This window comes from Bombina bombina, chromosome 6, assembly GCF_027579735.1.
Source record: "Bombina bombina isolate aBomBom1 chromosome 6, aBomBom1.pri, whole genome shotgun sequence".
In the NCBI taxonomy this organism is placed as follows: domain Eukaryota; kingdom Metazoa; phylum Chordata; class Amphibia; order Anura; family Bombinatoridae; genus Bombina; species Bombina bombina.
In genome coordinates this window covers 568,400,708-568,414,996 of record NC_069504.1, presented here as the reverse complement: position 1 = coordinate 568,414,996, position 14,289 = coordinate 568,400,708, and the positions used below count along the sequence as shown (strand labels likewise).

The 14,289-nt window shown below is 40.6% G+C and overlaps 1 protein-coding gene across 4 annotated transcripts in view; it reads right to left on the bottom strand.

The window, feature by feature from the left end:
• RNF111 (ring finger protein 111) overlaps positions 1-14,289 on the bottom strand; it is a 689,804-nt gene that overhangs the window by 49,869 nt on the left and 625,646 nt on the right. For all 4 annotated transcript variants that reach the window (XM_053717530.1, XM_053717531.1, XM_053717532.1 and 1 more), the window contains one exon: positions 13,031-13,126. In XM_053717530.1, coding sequence (XP_053573505.1) covers positions 13,031-13,126 — 96 coding nt within the window. The remainder of the gene's footprint in view (positions 1-13,030; positions 13,127-14,289) is intronic.

Here is a 14,289-nt window from a genome sequence, read left to right as displayed (position 1 = left end):
CCAGAACCTTCGTAAAGACTCTTGGAGCAGTAGCCAGAACGAAGGGATGAGCTACAAACTGGAAGTGCTGGTCCAGAAAGGCGAATCTTAGGAACTTGAAGTGATCATTGTGTATTGGCACATTAAGGTAAGAGTCCTTCAAGTCTATTGTAGTCATGAACTGACCCTCTTGAACTAAGGGCAGGATAGACCTTATTGTCTCCATGTTGAGCAATGGGACCAACAGAAACTTGTTTAAGCACTTTAGGTCTAGAATCGGGCGAAACGTACCCTCCTTCTTTAGGACCACGAAAAGGTTTGAATAGTACCCTAGACCTCTTTCTGCTAGAGGTACCAGTACAATTACTCCTAGAGAGGAGAGATCTGTCACGCACTCTAGAAAGGCATCTTGTTTCTCTGGTTTTGACGATAGATTTGACAAGAGGAATCTGCCCCTGGGAGGGTGAGATTTGAAACCTATCCTGTAACCCTGGGCTCATCCAAGGCTCCACGAAAAGAGATAGTCTGCCCCCTACAAGATCTAGAGGCGGATCGGGGGCCGCCCCTTCATGCTGATTTTGTGTAAGCAGGCTTCTTGCTCTGCATTATTCCAATATTGAGATGGTTTCCAAGACCCCTTGGACTGCTCGGGCTTCGCGGCAGGCTGCTGTCATTGGGACTTGTCCGAACGAAAGGGACGAAAATTAGGACCCCTAGACTTATTCTTCTTATCCTGCGGTAGAAAGGCACCCTTGCCCCCCGTGATCGTGGATATGATAGAGTCCAGGCCTGGATTAAAAAGAACCTTCCCCTTAAATGGAAGGGAAAGTAATCTAGATTTGGACGTCATGTCAGCAGACCACGACTTCAACCATAGAGCCTCCCGGGCCAGAACAGAAAAGTCTGTCTTGGCATTCAAGTGAATAATCTGCATATTTGCATCACAGATAAACAAATTAGCTACCCTTAGGGCCTTAATTCTTTCCTGTATCTCATTGAGGGGAGTTTCATATCTGAGAGTCACACCAATAGGTAGCGCATCCTGCCACCGCAGCGACCGCTGCTGCAGTCTGAAATAAGAACCCTGTGTGCTGAAACGTTTTTCTTAACAGGGTCTCTAATTTCTAATCCATGGGCTCCTTAAACAACGAACTATCCTTGAGTGGGATAGTGGTACGCTTAGTGAGTGTGGAGATAGCTCGCTAAGCTCTAGCTGAGAGTCGGGAACTGGGAATAATTTCATAAATGAAGAAGGGGAGAAAGAAGATCCAAGTCTCTCCCATTCATCCTTAATATTTGCCATCTTTACGGGAACCGGGAAAGTCTGGGGCACTACCCTGTCCTCGTAAACTTTATCAAGCTTAGGAATAGAAGGTTCCTCTGGTAACTTTGGTTCCGGAACCTCTAGAGTAGCTAACACCTCTTAATAAAAAGTGCTCCATCCTAAACCTAAAGTCTAATTCCTCCGCAGCCGGAGGTTTAGAGGCCACAGATTCCAACCCAGAGAAAGAATCTGTTGAAGTATCGGAATACTCTTTATCAGCGGCTAATCTAGTCTCAGATACATCCAATGGAGTAGATGACCCCTGGGAAGGATAGCAATGTTTAACCTTTCAATTGCGCTTAGCAGAGTGAGGTAAAGCACTGAAGGCCGCAGACACCACCGTTTGCAACTGGCCAGCAAAATCTGGCAGCCACAGGGCCCCTCCCGCAGGAGGATTAGTAGTGCACTGGGTGGCTGCATGTGTAATCGGAGATGATTGTAGGGAACACACCTCGAGGGACAGAGACCCCTCAAAGGTGGACGGGCTCAGTGGTACTAAACATCTTGTTCTTTTTAGATATCACTATTTTATCAAGGCACGTGGAACATAGTTGAGTCAAATCTCATGAGATCACAGTAAAAGAGTTCATGACCTCAGCACTGCTGATACTGATTGGCTGCCGCTCATTTCTTCGTTTTTTTTTACCTGCAGCTGGATATAACTTACTACTACTTACTACTACGTACTCTGCTGAGCTGAGGAAATTGTGAGGTAAAATATCTTCCTTTTTACATAGAGATGCTAAGGTGATATTTTCCTGTCAGCTTTTTACAGTTATGCTGCATCAGTTTCAAGTGATTTAGCATATGAGTATTATGTCCCTTTAATGCTTATTTAGAATGCTTAACCTAAAAATAGAGATATACTGAACTCTATACTTAATTATTTTGGTTGTAAGGCTTCTAGCTCATAGATCCATTTGAGTTCTATTTTTTGTAGTTCTTTTTCTATATTTCCTCCTCTCCAATTTGGTTTTAGTTTTGCTATTGCAGTGTAGTTGAACATTTTTAAATGGCAACTGTTACATTTTTAAAAATGTTTTGGGACTGGGAGGTCTTTATTTCTGTCCTCTGTAGGCTTTTCTAATGACAGAATATGTTCCCTTGCTCTCTCTTTAACAGGTCTAATGGACTCTCCTACATATTGTTTTCCACATAAACAGGTTATTAGGTATACTATGTTCTTATCAGTGCACCTAATAGTATCCTTTAGTGTATATTCTTTCCCCGTACTATTAGATCTAAACTTAGTCCGTTTTTCTGAATGCCTGCACGTTTTACAAACTAAGCTTGGGAAGAAACCTTTTACTTAATTTCCAAAGAGGTCTTTGTCTAAATTATTTCTTCTTTTTAATGCAGTCAGTGCTAATTTATTTTTCAAATTGTTAGTTTTTTATATAAATTATACGTATAATTTATAAAAAAAAAAAGCTAACAATTTGAAAAATAAATAAGCACCGATTGCATTAAAAAGAAGAAATAATTTAGACAAAGACCTCCATTTTTTAAGACTCTAAAATCTTTCTTATATATATATATATTTTATACACACACATATACAGTGGATATAAAAAGTCTACACACCCCTGTTAAAATGTCAGGTTTCTGTGATGTAAAAAAAACAGAATTTATGTTTACCTGATAAATTACTTTCTCCAACGGTGTGTCCGGTCCACGGCGTCATCCTTACTTGTGGGATATTCTCTTCCCCAACAGGAAATGGCAAAGAGCCCAGCAAAGCTGGTCACATGATCCCTCCTAGGCTCCGCCTTCCCCAGTCATTCGACCGACGTAAAGGAGGAATATTTGCATAGGAGAAATCATATGATACCGTGGTGACTGTAGTTAGAGAAAATAAATCATCAGACCTGATTAAAAAACCAGGGCGGGCCGTGGACCGGACACACCGTTGGAGAAAGTAATTTATCAGGTAAACATAAATTCTGTTTTCTCCAACATAGGTGTGTCCGGTCCACGGCGTCATCCTTACTTGTGGGAACCAATACCAAAGCTTTAGGACACGGATGATGGGAGGGAGCAAATCAGGTCACCTAGATGGAAGGCACCACGGCTTGCAAAACCTTTCTCCCAAAAATAGCCTCAGAAGAAGCAAAAGTATCAAATTTGTAAAATTTGGTAAAAGTGTGCAGTGAAGACCAAGTCGCTGCCTTACATATCTGATCAACAGAAGCCTCGTTCTTGAAGGCCCATGTGGAAGCCACGGCCCTAGTGGAATGAGCTGTGATTCTTTCAGGAGGCTGCCGTCCGGCAGTCTCATAAGCCAATCTGATGATGCTTTTAAGCCAAAAAGAGAGAGAGGTAGAAGTTGCTTTTTGACCTCTCCTTTTACCAGAATAAACAACAAACAAGGAAGATGTTTGTCTGAAATCCTTTGTAGCCTCTAAATAGAATTTTAGAGCACGAACTACATCCAAATTGTGCAACAAACGTTCCTTCTTTGAAACTGGATTCGGACACAAAGAAGGCACGACTATCTCCTGGTTAATATTTTTGTTAGAAACAACTTTCGGAAGAAAACCAGGTTTAGTACGCAAAACCACCTTATCTGCATGGAACACCAGATAAGGAGGAGAACACTGCAGAGCAGATAACTCTGAAACTCTTCTAGCAGAAGAAATTGCAACCAAAAACAAAACTTTCCAAGATAATAACTTGATATCAACGGAATGTAGGGGTTCAAACGGAACCCCCTGAAGAACTGAAAGAACTAAATTAAGGAATTTTTATCTTGTTCCATGGGAATCCTTTAGATTCACACCAACAGATATATTTTTTCCATATTTTATGGTAGATCTTTCTAGTTACAGGCTTTCTGGCCTGAACAAGAGTATCAATGACAGAATCTGAGAACCCTCGCTTTGATAAAATCAAGCGTTCAATCTCCAAGCAGTCAGTTGGAGTGAGGCCAGATTCGGATGTTCGAACGGACCTTGAACAAGAAGGTCCTGTCTCAAAGGTAGCTTCCATGGTGGAGCCGATGACATATTCACCAGATCTGCATACCAAGTCCTGCGTGGCCACGCAGGAGCTATCAAGATCACCGATACCCTCTCCTGTTTGATCCTGGCTACCAGCCTGGGAATGAGAGGAAACGGTGGGAACACATAAGCTAGGTTGAAACTCCAAGGTGCTACTAGTGCATCCACTAGAGTCGCCTTGGGATCCCTGGATCTGGACCCGTAGCAAGGAACCTTGAAGTTCTGACGAGACGCCATCAGATCCATGTCTGGAATGCCCCACAATTGAAATATTTGGGCAAAGATTTCCGGATGGAGTTCCCACTCCCCCGGATGAAAAGTCTGACGACTCAGAAAATCCGCTTCCCAATTTTCCACTCCTGGGATGTGGATTGCAGACAAGTGGCAGGAGTGAGTCTCCGCCCATTGAATTATTTTGGTCACTTCTTCCATCGCCAGGGAACTCCTTGTTCCCCCCTGATGGTTGATATACGCAACAGTCGTCATGTTGTCTGATTGAAACCGTATGAATTTGGCCTTTGCTAGCTGAGGCCAAGCCTTGAGAGCATTGAATATCGCTCTTAGTTCCAGAATATTTATCGGGAGAAGAGATTCTTCCCGAGACCAAAGACCCTGAGCTTTCAGGGGTTCCCAGACCGCGCCCCAGCCCACCAGACTGGCGTCGGTCGTGACAATGACCCACTCTGGTCTGCGGAAGCTCATCCCTTGTGACAGGTTGTCTAGGGTCAGCCACCAACGGAGTGAATCTCTGGTCCTCTGATCTACTTGTATCGTCGGAGACAAGTCTGTATAATCCCCATTCCACTGTCTGAGCATGCACAGTTGTAATGGTCTTAGATGAATTCGCGCAAAAGGAACTATGTCCATTGCCGCGACCATCAAACCTATTACTTCCATGCACTGCGCTATGGAAGGAAGAAGAACAGAATGAAGTACTTGACAAGCGCTTAGAAGTTTTGATTTTCTGGCTTCTGTCAGAAAAATCCTCATTTCTAAGGAGTCTATTATTGTTCCCAAGAAGGGAACTCTTGTTGACGGAGATAGAGAACTTTTTTCTACGTTCACTTTCCACCCGTGAGATCTGAGAAAGGCCAGGACAATGTCCGTATGAGCCTTTGCTTGAGGTAGAGACGACGCTTGAATCAGTATGTCGTCCAAGTAAGGTACTAATGCAATGCCCCTTGGTCTTAGCACCGCTAGAAGGGACCCTAGTACCTTTGTGAAAATTCTTGGAGCAGTGGCTAATCCGAATGGAAGTGCCACAAACTGGTAATGCTTGTCCAGAAAGGCGAACCTTAGGAACCGATGATGTTCCTTGTGGATAGGAATATGTAGATACGCATCCTTTAAATCCACCGTGGTCATGAATTGACCTTCCTGGATGGTAGGAAGAATTGTCCGAATGGTTTCCATTTTGAACGATGGAACCTTGAGAAATTTGTTTAGGATCTTGAGATCTAAGATTGGTCTGAATGTTCCCTCTTTTTTGGGAACTATGAACAGATTGGAGTAGAATCCCATCCCTTGTTCTCCTAATGGAACAGGATGAATCACTCCCATTTTTAACAGGTCTTCTACACAATATAAGAATGCCTGTCTTTTTATGTGGTCTGAAGACAATTGAGACCTGTGGAACCTCCCCCTTGGGGGTAGCTCCTTGAATTCCAGAAGATAACCTTGGGAGACTATTTCTAGCGCCCAAGGATCCAGAACATCTCTTGCCCAAGCCTGAGCGAAGAGAGAAAGTCTGCCCCCCACCAGATCCGGTCCCGGATCGGGGGCCAACATCTCATGCTGTCTTGGTAGCAGTGGCAGGTTTCTTGGCCTGCTTACCTTTGTTCCAGCCTTGCATTGGCCTCCAGGCTGGCTTGGTTTGAGAAGTATTACCCTCTTGCTTAGAGGATGTAGAACTTGGGGCTGGTCCGTTTCTGCGAAAGGGACGAAAATTTGGTTTATTTTTAGCCTTGAAAGACCTATCCTGAGGAAGGGCGTGGCCCTTACCCCCAGTGATATCTGAAATAATCTCTTTCAAGCCAGGGCCAAACAGCGTTTTCCCCTTGAAAGGTATGTTAAGCAATTTGTTCTTGGAGGACGCATCCGCTGACCAAGATTTTAGCCAAAGCGCTCTGCGCGCCACAATAGCAAACCCCGAATTTTTCGCAGCTAATCTAGCCAATTGCAAAGTGGCGTCTAAAGTAAAAGAATTAGCCAATTTAAGAGCATGAATTCTGTCCATAATCTCCTCATAAGAAGAATCTTTATTGAGCGACTTTTCTAGTTCATCGAACCAGAAACACGCTGCTGTAGTGACAGGAACAATGCATGAAATTGGTTGTAGAAGGTAACCTTGCTGAACAAACATCTTTTTAAGCAAACCCTCTAATTTTTTATCCATAGGATCTTTGAAAGCACAACTATCTTCTATAGGGATAGTAGTGCGTTTGTTTAGAGTAGAAACCGCCCCCCTCGACCTTGGGGACTGTCTGCCATAAGTCCTTTCTGGGGTCGACCATAGGAAACAATTTCTTAAATATAGGGGGAGGGACAAAAGGTATGCCGGGCCTTTCCCATTCTTTGTTTACAATGTCCGCCACCCGCTTGGGTATAGGAAAAGCTTCGGGGGGCCCCGGGACCTCTAGGAACTTGTCCATCTTACATAATTTCTCTGGAATGACCAATTTGTCACAATCATCCAGCGTAGATAACACCTCCTTAAGCAGAGCGCGGAGATGTTCCAATTTAAATTTGAATGTAATCACATCAGGTTCAGCTTGTTGAGAAATTTTCCCTGAATCTGAAATTTCTCCCTCAGACAAAACCTCCCTGGCCCCCTCAGACTGGTGTAGGGGCATTTCAGAACCATTATCATCAGCGTCCTCATGCTCTTCGGTATTTTCTAAAACAGAGCAGTCGCGCTTACGCTGATAAGTGGGCATTTTGGCTAAAATGTTTTTTGATAGAAGTATCCATTACAGCCGTTAATTGTTGCATAGTAAGGAGTATTGGCGCACTAGATGTACTAGGGGCCTCCTGTGTGGGCAAGACTGGCGTAGACGAAGGAGGGGATGATGCAGTACCATGCTTACTCCCCTCACTTGAGGAATCATCTTGGGCATCATTTTCTCTAAATTTTGTGTCACATACATCACACCTATTTAAATGAGAAGGAACCTTGGCTTCCTCACACACAGAACATAGTCTATCTGATAGTTCAGACATGTTAAACAGGCAAAAACTTGATAAAGTACAAAAAACGTTTTAAAATAAAACCGTTACTGTCACTTTAAATTTTAAACTGAACACACTTTATTACTGAAAATGTGAAAAAGTATGAAGGAATTGTTCAAAATTCACCAAAATTTCACCACAGTGTCTTAAAGCCTTAAAAGTATTGCACACCAAATTTGAAAGCTTTAACTCTTAAAATAACGGAACCGGAGCCGTTTTTATATTTAACCCCTATACAGTCCCTGGTATCTGCCTTGCTGAGACCCAACCAAGCCCAGAGGGGAATACGATACCAAATGACGCCTTCAGTAAGCTTTTTCTATGTATCTGAGCTCCTCACACATGCATCTGCATGCCTTGCTTCCCAAAAACAACTGCGCAATAGAGGCGCGAAAATGAGGCTCTGCCTATGATTAGAGAAGGCCCCCAGTCCAATACAGTGCCTGCCGGTTATTTAACATAATTCCCAAGAATAAAATAACTCCTCAAAGCTATAAACTATTAAAAATGCTTATAAATCAATCGTTTTAGCCCAGAAAAATGTCTACCAGTCTTTAAGCCCTTGTGAAGCCCTTTATTCTTATTTAATAAAAATGGCTTACCGGATCCCATAGGGAAAATGACAGCTTCCAGCATTACCAAGTCTTGTTAGAAATGTGTCATACCTCAAGCAGCAAAAGTCTGCTCACTGTTTCCCCCAACTGAAGTTAATTCCTCTCAACAGTCCTGTGTGGAAACAGCCATCGATTTTAGTAACGGTTGCTAAAATCATTTTCCTCTTACAAACAGAAATCTTCATCTCTTTTCTGTTTCAGAGTAAATAGTACATACCAGCACTATTTTAAAATAACAAACTCTTGATTGAAGAATAAAACTACATTTAAACACCAAAAAACTCTAAGCCATCTCCGTGGAGATGTTGCCTGTACAACGGCAAAGAGAATGACTGGGGAAGGCGGAGCCTAGGAGGGACCATGTGACCAGCTTTGCTGGGCTCTTTGCCATTTCCTGTTGGGGAAGAGAATATCCCACAAGGATGACGCCGTGGACCGGATACACCTATGTTGGAGAAATATTACATGCAATCAATAAAACAAGGATTGTACAGAGAACAATATCGGACCTCTGAAAAGTATAAGCATGCATACTGTATGTACTCAGTACTTGGTGTGGGCCCCTTTTGGAGCAATTACTGCCTCAGTTCGGCGTGGCATGGAAGCTATCGGCCTGTGGCACTGCTGAGGTGTTATGGAAGACCAGGATGCTTCAATAGCAGCCTTCAGCCCTTCTGCATTGTTCGGTCTCATCTTTCTCTTTGCAATGCCCCAGTTCAAGTCAGGCGAGTTTGCTGGCCAATCAATCACAGTAATCCCACGGTCATTGAAGCAGGTTTCGGTGCTTTTGGCAGTGTGGGCAGGTGCCAAGTCCTGCTGGAAAATTAAGTCAGCATCCCCATAGAGCATAACCAACAAGTCTATTTACATAGACATACACTAATACATATCTCAACTATATGAGTAAATACATATTGTGAGTGTTTTTAATGTGTTTGTTCCCCATATTTTTAGTAATCATCTTTGGAATAAAAGTTACATTTTAATTATCTCCTTTTCCTCTCCCCTGATACCATGACCAATCTAATTGTCATGAATAACTGAGATAATTTTCATAAACAATCCATTGCTATATATCTATAAACAGTTCTAGAGTGCTATGTGTGTATTCTTTTCTATGTGGGGTTATCTTAACCTACCACAATTTTTGCCAAATTTCAATAATACACAGCACCATTTTACTCATATAATTTGCATTCATAAAGTTCAGAATGAACAATTAATTGAATACTTGAGTTATTAAACAACTCAGTTACTAAAAAACTGTACACAACCAAGTAGTGCCATTGGTTTTTGTTTTTTCTAAATTTTGTTTTTTTAAAATCCCCATAGAGCTCGTCTGCAGAAGGAAGCATGAAGTGCTCCAAAATCTCCTGGTAGACGGCTGCGTTGACCCTGGACTTAATGAAGCACAGTGGACCAACACCAGCAGATGACATGGCTCCCCAAATCAACACACTGTGGAAACTTCACACTGGACTTCAAACATCTTGCAGTGTGTGCCTCTCTATTCTTCCTCCATACTCTGGGTCCTTGGTTTCCAAATGAGATGCAAAATTTGCTCTCATCAGAAAAGAGGACTTTGGACCACTGAGCAACAGACCAGGTCTGTTTTTCTTTAGCCCGGGTAAGACGCTTCTGACCTTGTTTGTAGTTCAGGAGTAGATCGACAAGAGGAATATGACATTTGAAGCCCATGTCCAGGAACCGTCTGTGTGTGGTGGCTCTTCATGCACTGACTCCAGCCTCAGTCCACTCCTTGTGAAAGTCCCCAACACTTTTGAATGGCCTTTTCGTGACAATCCTCTCCAGGCTGCAGTCATCCCTGCTGCTTGTGCACCGTTTCTTCCACACTTTTCCCTTCCACATACATTTCTATTAATGTGCTTTGATAAAGCACTTTCGGTACATCCAACTTCTTTTGCAATTACCTTTTGAGGCTTTCCCTCCGTATGGATGGTTTCCTGCAAAACTGTCAGGTCAGCAGTCTTTCCCATGATTGCGATTCCTACTGAACCAGACTGAGAGACCATTTAAAGGCTCAGGGACCTTTTGCAGGTGTTATGGCTTAATTAGCTGATTAGAGTGGGACACTTTGAGCCTAGAATATTGCACTTTTTCACAATATTCTAATTTTCTGAGATTGTAGATTTGGGGTATTCATGAGCTGTAAGCCATAATCATCACTATTATGACAAATCACGGCTTGAACTATCTTGCTTTACATGTAATGAGTCTCTCTCATATATCAGTTTCACCTTTTAAGTTGCATTAGGGAAATAAATGAACTTTTGCACAATATTCTAATTTTTCGAGTTTCACGTGTGTGTGTGTGTGTGTGTACAGGCCTAAAAACAACCGCATGGTGAAGCGGTTTTGCAAACAAAGCTAAGTGGAACACTAAACACCCCAAACACATCCCAGCAAGTTATACTGGTTATCTGACGAAAATAAAAAACTCCATCAACCGTTTTTCCCTCTCCCAGAGTGTCATATAATGCCCATAAAATGTCAACTTAGAAAAATAAAAACAAGGGACTCCAGTAACACCCCTCTGTATAACAGGCTTACTGCTTACCCCATTCCCTTACAGGGAAATTAATGCCAGGCAGTTCTCCTCAGAAATAAAGGTCTGCACATACCTTAATGCTTGTAGCATGAAACCGTTCTCTACGCTGAAGATGTCTCTTGTGTTACCTTCAGAAGTCTTGTGGGAACCAACATGGATCTTAGTTACAGCTGCTAAGATCATCAACCTCAGGGCAGAAATCTTCTTCCATATCCCCCTGAGGAAAATAGTACACACCGGTACCATTTAAAATAAAAAACTTCTTGATTGAAGAAATTAAAACTAACACCTCACTTTACCTCTATCTAGTATAACACAGGCAAAGAGAATGACTGGAGGTGGAGGGGAAGGGAGGAGCTATATATACAGCTCTGCTGTGGTGCTCTTTGCCACTTCCTGTTAGCAGGAGGATAATATCCCACAAGTAAGGATGAAATCTGTTGACTCGTCGGATCTTGTAGAAGAAATAAGTGTGTATGAGTTATGTCACTTTTTAATTGTGTTATCGCAGTGAGATCCACTTTATAGATAAGAGCTTACTCTAGTCTAGTCTACTATAGACAATAGTTCATATTCTAAGTTTACACCTTATATTCAAAACTATTAATTATATACATAACCTGAGTTTTCAGACATAACCTAAGTGTTAAAGGCACACTCAAAAGCACCCATTTTTTGGTTTCGTAGAAAGACTTTTCCTGCTGACAAGACTACTTAAAACTCCAGTCCCATTTCGAAGAGCACTACCCTTCATAAGAGACTACTCCGAATCTCCCGACACTTCTCTGCCATCCTCCTGTGACGAAAGGCAAATAATGACTGGGGGATAAGGGGAGTGGGGGAGGTATTTAAAGGGCCACTAAACCCAAAATCTTTCTTTCATGATTCAGATAGAGAATAGAAATTTAAACAACATTACAATTTACTTCTATTTATTTTGCTAAATTTTTTAGATATCCTTAGTTGAAGAAAAAGCAATGCACATGGTGAGCCAATCACACGAGGCTTCTATGTGCAGCAACCAATCAGCAGCTCTGAGCATATCTAGATATGCTTTTCAGCAAAGAATATCAAGAGAATAAAACAGATAATATAAGTAAATTAGAAAGATGTTTAAAATTGCATTCTCTTTCTAAATCATGAAAGAAAAAGTGTGGGTGTCATGTCCCTTTAAGCCTTTGGCTGGAGTGTCTTTGCCTCCTCCTGGTGGTCAGGTTCTGTATTTCCCACAAGTAATGAATAAAGCCGTGGACTCTCCTCATATTAAGATGGAAATAACAAAACGAATGCCAAATATGGCGGTTGCAGGCAGAGTTATTTATCTCTTTTTAGTGCCGGATTTATTGGTTTTCAAAATGCAACACACAAATATCTGCGGAAATGCACCAAATATCTGGTGCAGAAAACGAAATGCCACCTGCAGCCATATTGCAAGATTTTTTACACTACATAAATTAAACATTTTATATTATAATCTCAAAGTGTTTCATGACCCTTTAATAAAAATATAGGTTGCACAGTAATTTATGATAAAAGGTCTGCAATTTCAGTGTGGGATTTTTTTAATACAACTTTTTTCTAGCCTTATAACACATTTAGTAATCTACTTTGAAGCCGTGTAAAGACCTTGACAAAATGTCTCCTCCTCTCTCTCTATACACACAATAAACATTAAAGGGACATAAAACCCAACATTTTTCTTTCATGATTCAGATAGAGTACTTGTCTTCAAACCTGTCCCTACCCTCCCTAATAAGCTACATTTTGTGGATATCTGAACTGGAGCACAGGAGAAATAATCAGCTTATTAATAAACATGGTAATTTTGCCTGCTCTCACCCAAGGTAATCCTGAAAATCTTGCCTGTTAAGGAGGCCCGAGGACAGGTTTGAAAACCAGTGAGATAGAGCACACTATTTTAAACAACTTTCTAATGTTCTTTGTTTTCTTATTATCCTTGGTTGAAAAGCAGTAAGGTATCTGCGACACTATGTGGCAGCAATTTTGCTACAATGTTATAAATTGGCAAGAGCACTAGATGGCAAAACTATTCATGGTCATGTAGTGCTCCAGACAGGCACACACTACCTATCTAGATATCTCTTCAACAAAGATAAACTTAAGCAAATTTGATAATAGGAGTAAATTGTAAAAAAAATTGTATTCTGTAAAAGGGTTTCATGTCCCTTTAAAGCAAGCAGGCTACACCTAAATTAAACCAGTTTGTTTCCAGGAAGTTTATAATCCATTACTTGATGTTTACCTTTGAAACTTTGTGAGAGAGAAAAAAAAAAACAACTTTATAGTTTGCCCTCACCTTTTTATACTTGTGTGGATAAGTGCACCGTTCTATCGTCCCTTGAGTAGCTCCACGATTCACATTTCCAAGACGTTCTTCTAAATGAATTAGCTCCTATAAAAAAAAAAAAAATGCAGATGAGTAAACCAAATACATTAAGCAAATGTATTTTTATAAAATATTTTTAAGGATTTCCTCCAACTCACTTCTTCACTTACGTCTCCTACCACACCACCATTGATGATTCACCTATGCCTTATTCACCTATACCTTTATTCTCCACATAGCATAAAAGTGAGGCCATCTTTAAGTTGACAATTATACTACCTTTCTGTAACTTATGTAAGAGGTTCATAGATCACAGTATTTCTGGAAATGAAATGTATCTCTTGATAGTCATGTTTATAATCTTCACCTGTAAATTTAGTGTATTGTTATATGTGATCTATGTTCTTACACTAATCTCTGTATGCCTTTACCTCAATAAAAGTAGATTATAAATAAAAATATGTTTAAGCCCCTGCAAAACCATCTTCAGAACATATTTTTCTTTCAAACTACATCTCTTTCTGACAATGAGAGAAAAAAAACTTTAATAGCCTTCTTACTATTGTTCAACTGATTCACAAAATGATTAATGCAAGAAGTCTAGGATATGGAAGAGACATTTTATTAATCATCAATAGATAGCAATAATTGATGTGTTCTACCCAGGACCTAATTAATGGGCACCCTTCCTGGCTGCTAAACTTTAAGTTAATATAAAAGACAACATTTGTTATTATAACATTTGTAAAAGGTTTGTTAAACAAATTATCATTAAATCAATGTACGTTAAATTGTAAAATTAGTTTGCACTTTGATAGTCTAAGTACCATTTATGAATAACCGATCATGGCGATCATTGCAGGCAATATATTAAAGTCTTAGGCTTATAAGATGAAGTTGTATTTATTATTAATTTCATGTCAACAAATTTGTTAAGATAACGATGTAAATTCTAAACAGAATTTAGGAGTATGACACTAACATTGTTTATTAGTGACTAATTTCAAAATGTATGTCCTTGTCATTTTGAGAATCCTGAAACTACATATTTGAAAAAAAAAAAAAAAGAAAAAAATATCAGGAGGGAAAAACAAGTAAAAGTTACAAAATGTTGTTGGTTAAATCCTGATGTTTGGACAGAGGCAACTAGCTTACCTATTTAATAAGGTACAATAAACAACTTGTAATTACAATACGTGTTGTCTTGTTATAGAATGACAGACAAATCT